This window comes from Triturus cristatus, chromosome 7, assembly GCF_964204655.1.
Source record: "Triturus cristatus chromosome 7, aTriCri1.1, whole genome shotgun sequence".
In the NCBI taxonomy this organism is placed as follows: Eukaryota; Metazoa; Chordata; class Amphibia; order Caudata; family Salamandridae; genus Triturus; species Triturus cristatus.
The window spans coordinates 353,647,995-353,666,104 of NC_140590.1; the positions used below are offsets into that span (position 1 = coordinate 353,647,995).

At 42.3% G+C, this 18,110-nt stretch overlaps 1 protein-coding gene across 1 annotated transcript in view; it reads left to right on the plus strand.

The window, feature by feature from the left end:
* The window catches only part of LOC146809649 (uncharacterized), a 763,091-nt gene that overhangs the window by 662,169 nt on the left and 82,812 nt on the right, over positions 1-18,110 (plus strand). Inside the window, exon 6 of the mRNA XM_085616508.1 lies at positions 7,989-8,294. Coding sequence (XP_085472634.1) covers positions 7,989-8,294 — 306 coding nt within the window. The remainder of the gene's footprint in view (positions 1-7,988; positions 8,295-18,110) is intronic.

Consider the following 18,110-nt stretch of genomic DNA (forward strand, 5'->3'; position numbering starts at 1 on the left):
TACTCACCTTCAGACAGGCACTAAAGACCTGGCTTTTCAACTGATCGAAGCTTCTAGACCTACCCCTCCCCCAGTGCCTTGAGTAGCACTGGGGGAGGGGTAGTAGCACGCTTCACCAACCCCTGATTGATTGATTGATTGAATAGCAGTGCAGTTCTCCTGTTGTTGAGGGGGATTCCCAGGGAAAGGTCATAATGGTGGCATGCGGCCCCCGGGCCGTACATTGAGTATCACTGCTCTAGAAAGTCACACAAAGGGAGCTGAGGTGTGCTTCGCATATTCTGATGGGCCATCAACAGTTTGATGGGCCTTTCTAAGCTAGAGTGGTGGGAGGAGTGTTGTCACTGACACCTGATTTGGGCTGTAACTGTCCTCACACAAAGCTGTAGTGTTTCTAAAACCAGGTTAGGGAAAAGTAGGGTCTTCTGCACAAAAATCATTTTCTTTGAAGTTTGCATACTTCAAAGATAGAAAGGGGTATAAGTACTGTACACCAAAATTGGAACATTTCTTGATTGAAGAAATTCTGCCAGGAAGAAGAGCTCGATGCTGTAGATGGGAACTACAACTCTGGCTGTTGCTTTGTTGTGCTGGCCTACTGCTTCAGGCTTCTGAGTGAAATGTCTAGACTTTGCTTTCTACATCCTGCTTCCAAGGTTCTTCAAGGGCTTGTCCATGCGTGCCTCCTGTTAAGAAGTCTCAGGGCCATCAAAGGCTTTGTTTACCAGTGTCTGGGCTCTTCTGCTGAGAGTCCTGACTTGCCAAGTGATGCCAAATCCAATTCCTGGGCCCTTGGATGCAGAATCCGGTGATCTTAAAGAGAAAATCCATGCATCGACTCCCAGCGCCTGTTTTTTCGACACTGCAAAAGATTGCCGCATTGCCGCTGCCTGCCCTGAGAGTGGTTCCCGATCAGTGCATCGATCCCAGATTTCCCCACAGGTCCCAGCTCGCATTCGCAGCGCAGCAGAAAAATCACTGCTACATGAGTCCCAAGCACTGTGTCACCCACTCCGACTCAAACGCAGCGCCTGCGTGCGACTAAAGAATCAGCCGCATGTTGGATTTTTGTCATTTTGGTCTTGTTCAATTCAGATAAATATTGGCTATTTCTCTAAACTGGTGTGTACTCTGTTTGTGGTGTTTTCACTGTGTTACTTTGTGTGTTTACAAATTATTTACACATTTGCTCTGAGATAAGCCTGGCTGCTTGAGCCAAGCTATCTAGGTTGTGAGCAGGGGTTATCTTAGCTGTGTAACTCCATTACCCTGACTAGAATGAGGGTCCCTACTTAGTGTGCAAACCACTACCAACTCAAGACCTCGTTTCTAACAAATGTTCTCTCCTTGGGCATGGCCATGTGTATGCTTTGGTTTGCAAGTGTCACTCTTGGCAATATTTACCAATTGTAGCCTTTAAATTTGGGAAGGCTCCCTAGATGTGTTCCAGAGGAGAGCACATTTTTGTGACTTGAGGGACCATGAGAGGGGCATGGGTTTGACTTAGGTTGGTGGTGGTGTGGGCATTCAGTGGTGCCCAGGTGGTCTGAATGGTCAGGATTTGGAGTGGGCCAGTCCACGGAGCATATTTAATGGGTCTTAGCAGCTAAAATATGTGTGGAGAAAGGCAGTACACTTTCCAACCAGTGGCAATACAATGGCAATCAAAAGCAGTGGGTAGAGGCAGATGACAGGACAAAAGGTTGAGGGATTTGAGAGAGAAAATCGAAGGGGTAGAGTTCAGAGGTGCAGGATTCAGTAACACAAATATAACATAAGAGGAAAAGAAAAAAAAACAGTTGAGTGTGCACAAGGGAGAATAAGTATGTGCTATGTAGATGACAAAATCTTTTTTTTTTTAAAAGGGCGATCTTCACACAAGAGAAGATGCGCACGAAAACAGAGAGTGCACGTATTAGCAGGACACGTGTAACAACCCTTTAGGAATCATATGCACACAAGAGAGTGCACATCTTGGAACACCAGGAGTTGGCACATGTGATGAAAATTAAATTAGGACTATGAAGTCAATACGCAAACGAGAGCAGAGGTTGTGCATAGGACCTGAATTCACATATGTAGCAACCCACAGAGAATTGCACGCACACAACAAAATGCACATTTTGAGAGCAGCTCAAACAGTGTAACAACAATCAAATTATGAGCATGTATTAAAGATGCACAAGAAAGCAGAGAGTGTATTTGTGACATAATTTACAAATGAAGAACCCCTAAAGAATATTCCACACACAATAAACGTGCTTTTCGAGAGCAGGGTGAACAGTGAGAGCAACAATTGAATTATGGGCAGGTAGTTAACATGCCAAAAGAGCAGAAAATGTGTGTATTGACCAGAATTCACATATGAAGCACCTCTAAAGAATAATGTGCAATATTGAGAATGCGTGGTTTGAGAGCATGGTGAACAGTGTAACCATTTGTAGAGTGTTTATTATTTCAGCTGGGGCAGGCTCTTTAAGACTGCATGCAAGGGTTTGGTGAGGAGCTGGCACATAAGAAAAGCATCCCTCAAAGAGTGGGGTGTGCTAATCGGACTCACACACTGCAATGTACACATTTCTTAGGCATTGCATCTTTGGGCCCTATGTGATTTACTGCTGAAATCTTCTAGGTGTGTTTAAGACTGTTCCATATCTGGTGTTTACATCACAGGAAGCGCTAGGGGTAGGCGGAGTGCAGCTGTGTCATGCAGATCTGATAAAGGGTGACTCTGAAACTGCAACAAGTGTTTCTTTTTGTGAATTTGGACAGCGCAGGCAACAGTTGCTCTGCGGTGTACTGGACTCCTAAAAGTGGGACCTTTTTATAAATTGATCCAATGCTAACACATTCTGTATAATTAATGGGCCAAAAAGACCCTGTAAAGTCAACTTTACTTTCATTGATCTAACTGGAAGATGGGCAACCTGTATCTAGTCTAGTATGTACAGCAATATAAAATTGATTTGCAAACTTTGCTCCAAATGTGGTAGGTAACAATTTTACAAGCAGTTCATTTGACTCTTGAGTCACTTCCTCTTGTGAGGTATATTCCACCTAACTCAGAAGTTCGCGCTGTAAATGAGTTATACAATAGCTGGCTGACAGGCTAGCTCAGTGGGTTTTGTGGTCCCTGGTGACAACCACATTTAATCTACAAGTCAGAGATTTGAATCCCACAGTGTACATTACAATGTGTGATTTTGAGCTGTGAGTTAAAAGTTGATTGACAAACTTAAATTAATTGAATGAACATTCTAAAGGCACTTCAAGACAGAGTGTGTGCTCTGTCCATGTAGGGATTTCCCACTGGAGTAACTAATAACCAAGGTTATGTTGGTCCAGTGCGATGGAAATGCAGTTGATGTTAACATGTCTGTACCAGGTTTTTATCAATATTAGGTGAAATAATGATTTAGTAGTTGATTGTGCATTTTAGTATTACATGCTTTAATCTTTACTAAGAAACAAAAATGTTTAGAAACTCTGAAATAGTCAAATTAGTTAGATTCTGCTTCCTGCCATATTTTGATCTTCCTCAATACTTCATTTAGGTCAATGTAATATCTGCTTTGCCTTCATTCTGCATATTTTCAAGTCTAAAGTTCCATGGTGGCCTAGTTATATGCATCAGGAATTTACAATTCTTCCCTAATATGCAACAAAAATAAAATAAAATGGTTGTGTTTGTATTCTCCTGGGTCCTGAAACTGGACTGATGATGGGAAAAGTGGTCTCACTCCGTATTTGATCTATATTTCTGAGGGAACTATCTCCAGTAATAAGAATTCTTTCCTGTTTTTTTTCTGTTCTCCTCTTTCCTGGTCTTTTCATGTCTCACTTAGCAGACATCGTTTAGTTTGCAAAAAGACCTATTGTTTCCTTAAAGTGGGCTTAGAGCACATCATAGGCTTTTTCTTAAACATTCCTCTTAAGCCATATTAAACAGCACCGGGGGTGCAGAACAACATCTCTAAAATCTATGGACAAAGCCAATTAGTCCCAAAGGCAAGACCTATTGTCTTTGCCAATGCTTGTGTCCACTTTCAGTTGTACTGCTTTGTAACATGGTTAAGAAAACATTGCCAAAGCCAATAGCTCTCGCATAGGCGTGGCCTATTGGCTTTGGCGATGCATGTTGCTTTAGCACTCCTTAGACCCTAGCCTTACTCCCCCCTCTTCGGATCACCTCACCTCCTTTTTATTTTTTGCTGCTATTGCTGGATGCCAAGTAAGGCCCCAAATGAAGCTCCTTAATCCATGTCCACATTCCTACAACCCCTCTCTTCTCTTTCCCCTCTAAACCTTCTTACCTTATTGTGCCACAGTTCTCACTTTCTCTCTTGTTTTAAGGCCTGGAGAGACATTGGAACTTGGAGCTAGGAACATTGGAACTTGGAACATTGGAGCTTGGAACAAGGTAGAAGCCGAGGAACTGCAGCAGCTGTTAAGCGCAACATCTCCCACTTTTCCCACAGATCTGGATGAGGCTACTTTATCTTACACTAATTGGTTAGAAACAGCAGGTAATAAGCTAGCTCCTTAAAAACTCCTCCGACCTAATAGGGCACGACCATCCTCCCCTTGGTACTCCCAAGAACTTAGAGACCAAAAAATGGTCTGCAAATACCTTGAAAGAAACTGGAGGAAGGAATATAGTGATTGGGAGAAAAACGAATACAAACTAAGCTTAGCTCAATATAAACATCTACTCCAAAAAACAAAACAAGAGTTCTTTGCTAAACGCAATAATTCTGCAAAAAACTCAAACAAAGAATTGTTTAAAATGGTAACCACCCTGGCACACCCAGCTTTGCCCACTATTACTGCCAGTCAGGAACTTTGCGATAAAATTGCTCAGTTTTTTCTGGATAAAGTTGAGACCATCTCTTCCATGTTCTCTAACTCAACGACTAATACCATTCCTGACCAGACTGAAGGTTGTAAGTCAGGAAAATACTCTAAGGCACAGTTCGATAAATTTGCCCCAGTAACGGCCACAGAAACGCTGAACCTTGTCATAATGGCTAAATCAGGCTCCCTGTACGATCCTTGCCCAGTTTCCATACTAAAACTAGCACCTGAGCCAGTTGCTTTGGCACTGACCTCCATTATAAATTCTATGTTTTCTGAAGGATGCTTTCCTAAAGTATCCTAAAGATCCCAATAAATTTAGACCTATCTCTAGGCTCCCCCTCCCTGCGAAAATCGCAGAGAAAATATGAACGCACAACTCAGTTTGTTTTTGCTAGAAACACAGGCGCTTGACCCCTCCCAGTATGGCTTCGGAGGACGGCACAGCATAGAGTCTGCTCTTCTTAAGTCCACGAAAGAGATCGGGACTATACTTACCGAGGAGGTAAAGCCGTGATGATTATGTTAGATCTTTCAGCGGCCTTTGATACGGTTCATCACGTTTTGTTAATGGACCGGCTGCGGGAGATTGGAGTCCAGGGCACTGCCTGGAAACTTCTTGAATCCTTCCTCTCTAATAGAACTCAAACGGCCTCACTCGGCATATTTTCTGCCAAACCATTTTCACTGCCCTGTGGATTCCTCAGGGTTTATCCATGAGCCAGACACTTTTTAATATCTGTGTCATCGTTGGCTCCCCTGATCGAATCTTTTGGCTTTAGTTTGACTTCCTACGCAGACGACACCCAAATTGTGGTGTCGTTGTTGCTAGGAATGATACTGAAAACGGCATCCCGGCTCCATGACTGTATGACAGCCGTGGGAAATCGAATGGTACAAAATTGCCTTAAACTCAACTCCGGAAAACGGAGGTTGTGTTGTTTGGCAATGACCCCAGCTTCTGGACCCATGCTTGGTGGACGGATACATTGGGTCCTCTTCCAACTCCCAATAAGAAGGTTAAAAAATCTGGCCGTTTGAATAGATAATAAACTCAGTTTCAGAGACCATGCGAATACGGTGGCTTCTTCGACCTTGTATATCCTTAGACCCTGTAGAAAAACAATGTCATTTCTGCCCAAAGACAGTCCACAAACAGTTATCAGTGCACTAACCATGTCCAGGCTGGATTACTGCAATAGCCTCTTTATCAACCTTCAGGAAGGACTTCTGAACAAATTACAACTTTTACAGAATGCAGCGGCTAGACTGCTTACCTGTATACCAAAATATGCCTCTATCTCAGCTGAAATTTGAGATTAGAAGGCTTCATTGGTTGCCTGTAAGGAAACGTGTCCAGTTTAAAGCCCTGGGCATGGTCCACAAAGCCCTTCAAGGAGCTGCTCCCGAGTATCTAAAACAACAATTTCATTGGCATGTACCAAAAAGATCACTTCGTTTAGCAGAGGCAAAAGTAGTATCTGTGCCCTTTGTACGAAAAGCCAACTGGGGTGGCAGAAGTTTTGGGGTCTGCGCAGCTAAGGCCTGGAATGGTCTCCCGCTACATCTTAGATGGATGACAAATCTACTTGCATTTAGAAAGGCCTTAAAAACATGGCTCTTTTCTGCATAAATCCGGATAAGTCTCTCTGTCTTTATGCCATGATAGGACTTCACACATAGCCAGGACACCTCTGGGTACCAGTTGCGCTTTACAAATACGAATAACATTAACATTAACATAACATTAAATCTATTTTCCCTACTCGTATCTCGAATATGCTCCTGTTTACTCTTTCTTCCTTACCTCATTTTATCCACACTGCTGGACCACCTGAGTGCTCTATTTCCTGCTAAAATGTGTAGGATATTGCCCCCAGTTTTTCTACTTGTCCCTATTTAGGACACACATTTTCCTTACCTTCCTAGTGTTATAATTAACCCTGGGCGTAGTTTGCAAAGTAGCGCTACGCGTAGCTACGCGAAGTGCACTTCGCACTACGCGAGCTTTGCGTAGCGTCGCAAACTGCATAGTGCACTGTGCAAGATGCTGTTCGCACTGATTGCACAGTGCCGGATGCTTGTCCGCACTGTGCAATCAGTGCAAACTGCATCTTGCACAGTGCAAGCAGTCGTTTTCTGCCGCTCGAGTAGATTTCTACTCGAGCTGCAGCTTTCTCAATGCGGACTGGTAGTTTCTCATCGCGAGCGGTCGCGAGCATATGCAACCACTCGCAATAAGAAACCTGACCTCCCCGCGTTGAGAATCTCGCCGGGAAGTTTATTTTCCACGCTCGCGATCGGCAACTTGATGTTGCTGATTGCGAACGAGGAAAAAGTCTCGCCGGGATGTCATTTTGCTTGCTCGCGGTCGCCAACTTGACGTTGAGGACCGAGAGCAAGCAAAAAATGACCGCTGCAATACGCTACGCTACGCGTGTTTGCACTGTGCTACGTGAAATTCGCGTAGTGCGAAGTAGCGCAAACTTCGCAAACTACACGACCGTAGCATAGTGCTTTGCCCAGGCTTAATTATAACATTTATGTGCTTTTTAAATTTTCTATTTGACACCAAGTCTGCATGGTTTTACCAAATTTCTAAACCAAAGAGTTAAACTGATCTAAGGTACCGTTTTGTTTTTACCAAATCATGTTTTGGTATTTTAATATTTTTTCCCATGAAACATTTCCCAATTAAATGGGCTCTCATTAATTATAATGCTATAATTTGTCATTTGTGTGAAATGCGATAGACTGATGAATGCCAAGCGAATTTCTTCTTCAAATCTGACATGTCCATTTTTCTTTTTTTTATTACAATATTTCTGACCTGATTTTTTTGTGAATTGAAATTTTGAAGGGTGGTAATGTTAATTTCCAACGGAATGCACGGTTCAGAATGATAGACAAAAGAGCAGCTTTTGCTTTTGAGTGGGAAATTCAAATAACCATACTCCAAGGTATAGCCCAAGATCACAAAACCAGGAACAGATCATGTGTGACAAACTCATACCTCCCCTTAACATCAAATACGTTGCAAAATGCGAAAATGAATTCACAAAATGTGTTGAATACCACTTTGGTTATGTAATCAGTGATTTGAGGATTTTCTTTTTTTGTATTTTTTGTCCTAGTCAATTTACTCCAGCCTAATATTTCAATGGAACCTACATCTGGTGAGGTGATGGCAGGGCAGACTCTTGTGGTTCACTGTACTACTGAATGTTCCTATCCGAAGGTAATGTTTATCCTCAACCAAAATGGTTCCACAGAAAACATTTCCATGCTCTCATCGGCAATCAATAACTCCGCCATCTTCACCATCCCTGCCGAAAACATCACAGAGGGTGGACATTTCTTCTGCAGCTATGAACTCCAGAGCCAGAGTCGGAGCCTTCTTTCCCCTCCAAGCAACATTTTACGAGCATTTGTGCGATCAGGTGACAAGTATTCGTCTTTATTTTACTTAACTCTCCCTTTTGGTGCAACATGCAATGTGCTTTATCCTGCAGTAGCTACATCAGAGAATGTGAGTGCAAACAATGCAAAGACCAATCTTCTAGTAGGAAGTTTTATTGATAATTAAGGGGGAAATAGGCCTCAGAATTGAAAAACGCTGTGTCTGAGATTCCCAAAATTAAAACAATCGAGTACTTAAAAGTAAATTGAAGTTCCTGTGGAGAATACGAGACATGAAAGGACAGGCTTACGTCAGAATAAATGCATGTAGTATTAATCATCACAAAGCATTACAATGAAGAAACAAATGGTATACAATTCCCCAAAAGAATAACTTAATTTAATGACAATAACGCAATAAAAATTATCCTGATAAGTTATTGAAAGGTATCCATTCAAAGGGCCAACTATTGTTACTTCCCAGGCTAGCATACAACAAAGCATGTGAGGAGGTCCAGTACTACACACGCTGGTGCTGTGGAAGCATGCTACACATTCTCTGACCAATCTTTTTACCTCTCTATTTAAGCTTGACCACCAAATATATGAGCTCTCCATTTCTTAAGTCTTCACTATGGCCAAATGTCCCACAAAAGCTATATTCAAAAATATCAAGCGAACACTCATTAGTTGCACTAGCCTTGCAGCTCCCCAACCTGTCATTGGAAAGCAACGAATCCTTAATACACTAATCCGTCTTGCACTATCAGCTTATCAACAATTCATCCTGCCACCTTCTCTCTAATGTTTTGCACACTTCCTGTAGAACATCATACTTCCGGTATGCTTTTTGTAGTTCTTCATTGTGGTATATTTTTTAGGGGTGGGTGGTAAACGCCGCTCCACCGGGGCAGTTTGCAAAGTTTTACCACTCAGCGCTCTGCTTGGAATGCAGAATTCAGCAAAAACTCCACCAACCCCCTTGGCGGAACAGAGTTAAATAAATGCACTCACCCCTAGTCTCAGCCATCCTGCTGTGACGTCCTTACTTGTGGCAACAATAGGGGTTCTTGGCCCTCAACAACCCTCAGCAGCCTAAGGGACTTCATCCCTAACCAATAGTGTGCCAGGAAGCCCCTTTACAGAGTGGTTGAGAAAGGGGACGGGCCTTCGATGACGTTTCAGCAATCCCATTGTGGGGTGACTTACTTGTGGCAACAATTGGGTTTCTTGGCCCACAACAACCCTCAGAAGCTAAAGGGAATTCATTCCAACAACCTGTAGTGCACCATGAGGACCCTTTGTAGAGTGGTTGAGAAAAGGGGCGGGCCTCCAATGACATCCCAGCAATCCAGCTGTGGGGGAGTTACTTGTGGCAACGACAGGGGTTCTTGGCCACGAATGACCCTCAGCAGCCAAGGAGACTTCTTTAGGGGTGGCCGAGCATATAATCCGCCTGCTTACGAAACTCCATGGAAAATCAGTTTTTTGGCAACTCAGTGAGCTGTGCCCAGGACCAATCTTTTTAACAGTCCAAGGGATGATAGGAGTTGCTGATCTCATATTGCAAAAATAAGAACCTTTACCTTTTACCACCGAGGTCCTGGAGCTGTAACTTACAATTGAACCCAATCCTGAACACTACGCGCACCACTTTAGAATTTAACCCTCAGGGTATGTAAAGGAATAGTACTAGGCTTGCTCAGGGAGGCTTGTGGGAAAGAAACTCAGAATGCAATGAACGATGTATTAGCAATCCATAACTTGGGGCTTGATTCACAACATAAATTTTGTTGTACCACAAAGCATATTAAAAAACATACTAAAGTATACGTTTTGCCTTTACGTATTTGTGCAGAGTTTTCCACCCCAACTGCGAGTCTCCAGACATCTAAATATAGATTTAAGTAGTAAATGTGGAAGAGACACAGGGGTGTGATTGATAAAAGGAGTAGACTTGTCACTAAAGAGGATGGGATTAGGGAGGAGTAGGAGGGCACACAAGAGTAAACCAATTGCATTACTCTGGAGGTGGAGACCTGTAACTTACACTTTTGTAGTACAATTACACTCAGAATTTATGAATACTAAAAGTAGTAGTCTTACTACAAAGTATACATTTACACAAAAGTGCAACTTACCTATGTGAATAAGACTCTAAATGCATTTACTTATAAAAGGTGCCTCTAGCACACAATGAAATACTGTACATTTAAATTCAGAGAATGGATTACTAATATACATTGGCTTGAGTATTATTTGTTGTGTAGGGTAAAAGTTGTCATTGTGTACTTAGCTGCTTTCCTGTAAAGGCATTGGATTATGGTAAATATGGTTGCTGCCAAAATGTTTCTAGTATGCTGTTTAAGTCTCTTCAGCCACATTCAAAATACTTGCTATTTTGATTGCAGCTGATGCACGGTCTTTCAACTGATAGTACCTTTTGTAATTAGGCAGCAGGATACATTTTAATTATTATTTTGGAGAACATGTAATACTCTGGAGAAAGTGGTGAAAATCCAGATATTGCATACTGTGCACAAATTCATGTAATTTATTAGCCACATGTACAGCTCATATTAGAAGGTCTCAAGCGATACCAGGGAAAATGGGTTGGACTAGAACATCTCTCCTAAAGACTCATTGTGTACTTGAAGCAATATCCTTCTGTGAGATGTGCATTTAGGTAAAAACAAAAATGACTCGAAATATTTGCAAAGAAGATTTCACTGCAAAAACATAATTTCCCAAAGTTTCCGTGGAAAATTCATGAACTTTTGTGAGAAAAAATGACACAATTTCTCCCAGCAATATATTCTAATGTCCCTCCTTATGACACTTATCGCAAGTAATCACTTTGAGATTAGGAAAACTTTCCTGTCCTCCTTTCTCCTTGTGTCCCTGACTTTGAACCCAGTTCCCCCTTCTGCTTTGTGTTCCCTTGGGCCCTTGAGAATTGCCCTGGCCCTCTTCTTCCCCATTTTGAAACAGTTTTACTCTTCCTGTGCTGCTCCAGCCCTATTTTAATGCTGCAAGCTAACCACTTGTCAGCCAACACTGCATATTTTGTTGGATCATTCTCTCTCAAGAATGACAGGAATTGCCTAAGTGGGGTAGAGCCCACTTCCTTGAATTGCTCTGTCACCATCAGCTGGTCACAGGCATGAAAATCCATGGCCTCTATTACTCTTACCCAATCACATGTATGTACTCATGTCTCTTACTTTCCATGAACCTTTTAAGGTAATGCGTGTCAGATTTTAGACATCAATAACCTATACATCTGATTGTGGCTGTGGGGCAGACAATGAACTCACTAGTTTCCACAGTGCCAAATGTACCCATGACTTTTCTTAGAAATTGATATGAGAGAAGGCACACAAGAGACATTGTTGGTTTGTAGTCACACATGTTTTCCGTCAGATGAAGATACTCTCTAGTTTTCAGCAGTCTCTCATGAGTGACAGACATTTTATACTAATCAATAGACTAATAATACTCTACTCTTACATCATCTTAAAATGAAAGTTGTTTTCATTTACATGGCTTTTGCATGAATGGTAACAATCTATCGGAATGAGACATACTCAGTGTTTAGTCTAGTAACTGATACAGAATGGCAAACATTCAATATATTGATGACTTAGTGACTTTATCTTGCTAGATCCAAAAGAATGGTCATGAGACTGGTCTTGTTCAGATGTCCCACAGAAGTTGATAATGCTCCATAACTTGATACAACTATGAGGGAGGGGCATCATCCTAGTATTTGCAGGTGACTGTATAGAGGTCCCACAATCCAAACAAGTAATATCTAACTCTCCCTAGCTATCACTAAACTGTGGATTCTGAAGACAGGGCTTTGAAAGGTCCAACAACTTTGCAGATACAAGGAAAGACTTTAACATGAATGTGCAGAGGGAATTTCAAAAGCGCCGCTAACAGGAAGCTCCTGGGATGACGTTCTAAAGATAGTCTCAACTGGAGAGGCAGGAACATATCTAAAAGGATGAGTCAAAACAGAGAAACACAGGTGAAGAGAAGACCCCAGGGAGAAAAGCCCAGAGAAAAGCCCAGCACCCTGCCCTAGCCAAGGTGTGGCTTTTATACACTGTGGTATCCAAAATCCTGCGGTATATCCTCAAATCCCAGCATCCACAAAACCTTTGGTAGATTATTGAATCCTGTTATCCTTGAATCTTGCAGTAGATTCTTCAATTCTGCTGTTGCCTGCCAGTTGACTGAGGTATATGGTAACAGCTTTTGGGGTGCTTGCATGGGGGCAGGATTGATTGTGCTGATAAATGGTTGTCACAACTGGTAGCTCACATCTTGCAACCACAATCCTGGATGGCATTACTTCTGACACGCCAGCACAGATGTCATTATTAGTGGCAATACCTCAATCAAAAGTTGAATTTGATGGCCAATAATTCTGAGAACCAGAGGTTGGTGGGAGTGGAGGTGAGCGCCCCTGACAAACCAAAAAACGGAATTGTTACTATTGGCATGAGTTGTAGCATTATGGCGCTATTGGTGTTGCACCAAAAATAAATCAATGTTGTTCAGGCCATACAAGTTATTACAGCACCTACTTCCCTTCCTGTTTAGCTGGCTAAGAGGCTGTTGTTTGACTGGGTGATGAGAGTGGAACAGGAGAACCAAACACGGAGAATCAACATGCCATGCTCGATGGTGTGAACTGTCCTCAGGGTCATATCCTTTCTAGTCTACTAGGTAAAATAATTGTGCTGTGATGTGCATAGATTCAAAAATGGTTTTCACCTCATATTCCTTATGGTACCATCCACATACACTGGAGGTGAAGGTGGAGGTGGATCCAGTCACTATATGGCTTGAGTAATGAAATATGAAAAAGGGATGTACAGGCTGAAGTAGCTTAACTGCCACTGCCTTAATCATACATTTTATATCAAAGGATCCTTTAAAACGTGGATTTGACTTTTTTTGACATTGTAATCATAGGTGCTTGGTAGCAAACCTAACTTGATCTCTGGGTTGGTATTGAAGTGCTGGTTGTTGGTGCTTATTTGGCTTTTTTTGATAAGTGATCATGGCTGGTTGAAGATTTTTAATAGCCTTGTCCCTAAATGTGCTGGAGATTCAGATGGCAGCTAACCCTCCCCATTTACTTGAAACAGAATGGATTTCAGGAAGTCTCCAAAATGGCAATAGAAATGTGAAATTGCCATAGCAGGATGAGTTGAGTCATTGTAAGTTAACTAAGCCAGACCGAGGGATTCTACAGAGTCAGTTTTAGTGGGTTTCAGAAAACATTGTAGGCAATGATTCATCATTTGGTTTACGCTCTTGCTTTGTCTGTCACTTGCGGATGGTATGCTGAAGACAAGAAGTGCAAAATGTGCACCACAAATTTGGCACAAACTAAGTCTCATAATCAGATATAATGGCAGCAAGTAATTATCCTGTTTTGTCATACAATGAGGTGAATGAAAATATCAAATTCCTTGGCACTGGGTATTTAATGGAGAGGAACGAAATGTGTGATTGTGTTCAATGGTTGCACTATCACCATATGTCTAGCCACAGACCGGAGGCAAATCAGTGACAAAGTCCATGCTGATAGCATGCCAAGAGGAAGATAGTATAAGTAAAGGCTGTAGTAGTCCAGCGGAATGAGGATTCCTGCTTTCATTATGGGTCCAGATCATGCAATTCTTGGCAAATGCCTGTTTATCCTTATTCTTGATTTTCCACCAAAACCAATTTTGACTATATATATATATATATATATATATATATATATATATATATATATATATTGTTTTTAAAGCTCCCGCATGCTGGGTGCAGACTTTTTGTTTGCTTCCATTTGGCAGGATATTAAAAAATACCCCTGCCAGGTGAGAGCAAACACAAGTTTCTCTGCCCGCGTGGTGCAGGCAGGGAAACTGCTGTGTTCCGGGGGTTGGCTCCCACAGAAAGTGAATCAACCCCAGGGGAAAGGGTCCCCGGGGCAATTCATAACTCAGGGAGGGGGTGGTCACACAGCCCGCCACTTTTTTTGAAAAGGTGGCTGCCCTGTGGGATGTGGCCCCAAGGACTTTTGAAAGGTTTAGGGAAGGGGAATGCAGCCCTCCCTTTAAAAATTAGATTGGGCCCCTGGATGTGGTCTCTGGGGTCAGATCTGGCTTTGGGCGGCAACCATGAGCACCCTCCCCATATTTATTCAATTGAAGCCCCGGCTGATGGAGTCCCTGGGCCTCAATATGGCTTGGGGAGATGGACCGCCCTCCCCCTCCCCATATTTATTAAATTGGGACCCGGGGATGGGGTCTACGGGACCAAATATGGCTTAAGGAGGGGTGTAACATGCCACCCTGTCCATATTAATAAATTGGCCCCGGGTGATGGGTTCCCTGAGCCTGAAAACAGCTTGAAGAGGGGGGCTGAACACACCCCTCCACTTAATTAAAAATGCAGTTCCTGGCCACCATTTCTTATGCCATGTTCCCATGGGAGTCCTTCAGGATCACAGCAAAAATTGCCAAATTATTTTTATTTTAGCCCCCCGGGGGGGGGTCATCAATGTCCCCCCATCCAGCATAGGGGTGGCAGGGTATCCCCGCCCTGCCCCCCACATAACTTATTTTTAAAGTTCAGGACAGGTGACTAAGTCCCTGATTCCTGTATTGGCTGCCAGCAACTTTTTTCTCCCACTGGAGCGAGATGGTCCAAGGGAAATCAATTTTTTTAAATTGGGTTGGAGGGACTCTTTCTGGACCAAGAGCTAGCTTTCTGCCTCATTTGGTATAATTCCTTTTAGCGGTTCGCGCTGTAGTCGTATTCAAAGTGGGAAATTCAGTGGGATAAATGCATTTTCGGACCCCTCCTTTTTCTCAGCCCCGCTTGACAAATCACCCTGAAACATTCTATACCCCAGCTGAAGTGGTTGTCGTACTAGTAATAGGGGTATCCTGAACCCTGGAATTTTGTAATGGGGGGTTCCTCAGCAATAGCCCTGGAACCAAACTGCCCATGAGTCCCAGTGGTCCCAAGGGAGCACAGCAGGCCCTGAAAAAAATCAAAAAAGGCCAAAAAAGGGAACATATTGGGTGGAGTTCTCTGGGGGGTTTATTTGCCCATGGGACATTGATTGCCTGTCGGGTTTGGGTGCCTGGCTGTGTACAGGTTTGGCCACCCATAGAGCATTTTCTACACCCAACGGTCTACTGTGCACAATCAAAAAGTATGCTCAATGAGGGAGTTGGGTTAGTATATAGAAAATCACAGAAATGTACTTAAAAATACCAAAGGTTAAAGTGACTTTATTGTTGGGAGTTATAATAAGTTCTTATGTTATGTTAAGGAAAATAAAACTTATTAATTCACTAAAAATCCAAAGGTTAAAATGACACAGTAGTTAGCACTGGCAATAAGATCATACTTTAAGTAAAATAAAAAACTGAAATTCAATGAAAAAACAAAGGTTAAAGTGACAGTATAGTTAGATATTGTAATAATATCTAAAGTTATGTTAATAAACCTAGAGATTCACTGAAACAAAGAGAGGTTAAAGTTGAGTTATAGTTAGGTCTTGTATTAATATAAAAACTATTGTTTCAAAACAAAAAACATTGACATTCATCATTCATAATTTTCTGAGCTAACTATAACTTGTGCCTCCACCATGCACTGCTTATGACTTCATATAATACATCACTCATGACATGCTCAATAACATAATTGATGACATCAGTGAGGAACTCTCAAATGACATCACTGATGACATCGTCCAACCTACTGCTGTTCGAATGACTCTATTAACCAGTTTAGCATTTCAGATATGAAAGTAAGTAGAAAATAGTGCAGAATCATGTAAAGGATAAATTACCCTTCAGAAATTCAATCAACCTTTGGTAAACCGAGCTTCTCCTACGCACAGCCTTTGCACTGAACCGAACACTTTGTGGCTAGCCGATATCATGTGAGCAATCATCCATATCTGCCTCTAGAAAATCAGGTCCCATTAGGTGGCCAAGCCCCCACTACACACAGCCTTTTGCCTGTACTGAAATATTTTAGGATAACCTACCTCTCATAGGCAATGAATCACTCATTAGTAGGACAGTATGTACCGTAAGCAGTTTTCACCATGTGCACAACCCTTCCTCTTCTTGACACCTAAGGCTCCTTAGGTGGTGAAGGCCCTGCTACCTGCTTCACCCTGTACCAAACAGTTTGCACATAGCCAAACACTTGTGGGAAGTCAAGCACACATGGGTGAGCTAGTAACTGGTGTGTTCAGTTTTCACCCATATGCACAACTTCTCATGCAGAGTCTACTCCCTTAAGACACTCAATCCAGATAACAAACCTCATGTGGGCAATCAATGTGACATGTGTCGCCAAGTCTCTGCTGCACATGGTGTTCACCCTGTGCAGAACAGTTATGGACAGTTCACTCCCTTTGAACATTGAAGAGGCATGTTGCAAAAGCTTACACCCATTAACAGTAACACGACTTTAGAAATGTAGGTCTAGATGTACCTTGCTGAATACCTTCAGGTACGATAAGCATATACCAAACTGTCACATTCATTGAATGATGTAATCAGCGATGTCATCGATGATGTGATGTGAGATGTAATCGGTGATGTCATCAATGATGTCTTTAAACATGTCAATAGTGGTATAATATGTAAGGTCATAAGCAGTGCATGGCGGGGCACAAGTTATATTTAACTCAGTAGCTGGTGAATGCCAGTGATCTTTTTATTTTAAACATATAATTATTGAAGGGCCTTCCCATACTTTCTCCATAATCTTTGCTTTTTCAGTGAATTTAGAAGGCTTTCTTTATTTACCCTTAGATATTATTACCATACCTAACATTAACACCACATACAATCCCTTTGACTCTAAAAAACAAATACCTCCCTTTACTCCTACCCTCTCCGAAACACTAACATTCTTACCACCATTAGCCCTAGAATCACCCTTACCTATCCACCTCTTAACCCTAAAATAACCCTTACATCCATTTACCTCGACTTGCCCCATAACCCTATAATTACCCTTACCTCCCTTTGCCTCTACCCACCAGTGCAGTGTTGTCATAAATCATCCTTACTTCCCTTAACCTCTACCCAAAGCTAACTCCATTTTTTTCAAATAACATACACATGATGAAGAACTTGGAACTGGAACAATGTGGAATGGTTTGAGTCCCTCTTTTACACACACATTCCAGAGAAGGAATGTGTGTCCATAGTTTCAACTGCAGAACCAACTTAGTGGTGTTCTTCTTTCAAATGTCCTCCACAGGCTATTCTCCAAACACAGGCTTTGTGTGGAGTGATAGATACTTTTCAAAGCAGGTAGCATTGGGGCTGTCTCCAAACCTGAACACCTACAATAAAGGCACAGTGAGGTGTGAGGGTTTTGCATCTGTCTGTTATCATCTCAACTGAAGTATAAATCAAAAATAAACAAAAGAGGAGGCCTGACCTGGAACGTTTAAGAAACAACCCCACCTCACACAACAGTGTTGCAGTCCCACCCATCACCTCTCCTATAAATCAAATGGCAGTGTTCCGGAAAACTAATCAGCAGCCCCTTGCACGCAGAAGACTTCATGGAATTTCCAGAGCGAGCTCTATCTCCATCCTCCTCACTTCAGCGTCCAGATCTCCTTCCTCTGGCATCAGGAATGCAGGCAATACACTCTCATTGTCTTACGAGAACAGTCCTCACTTTCCATCTTGGGCTATGCCAGAGATGGGGCATCTAAAATGGATCCCACTGAGCCCAGTGCACAGTCTCACTCTCACACACACACACACACACACACATCCTACTACTATGCATGTGCT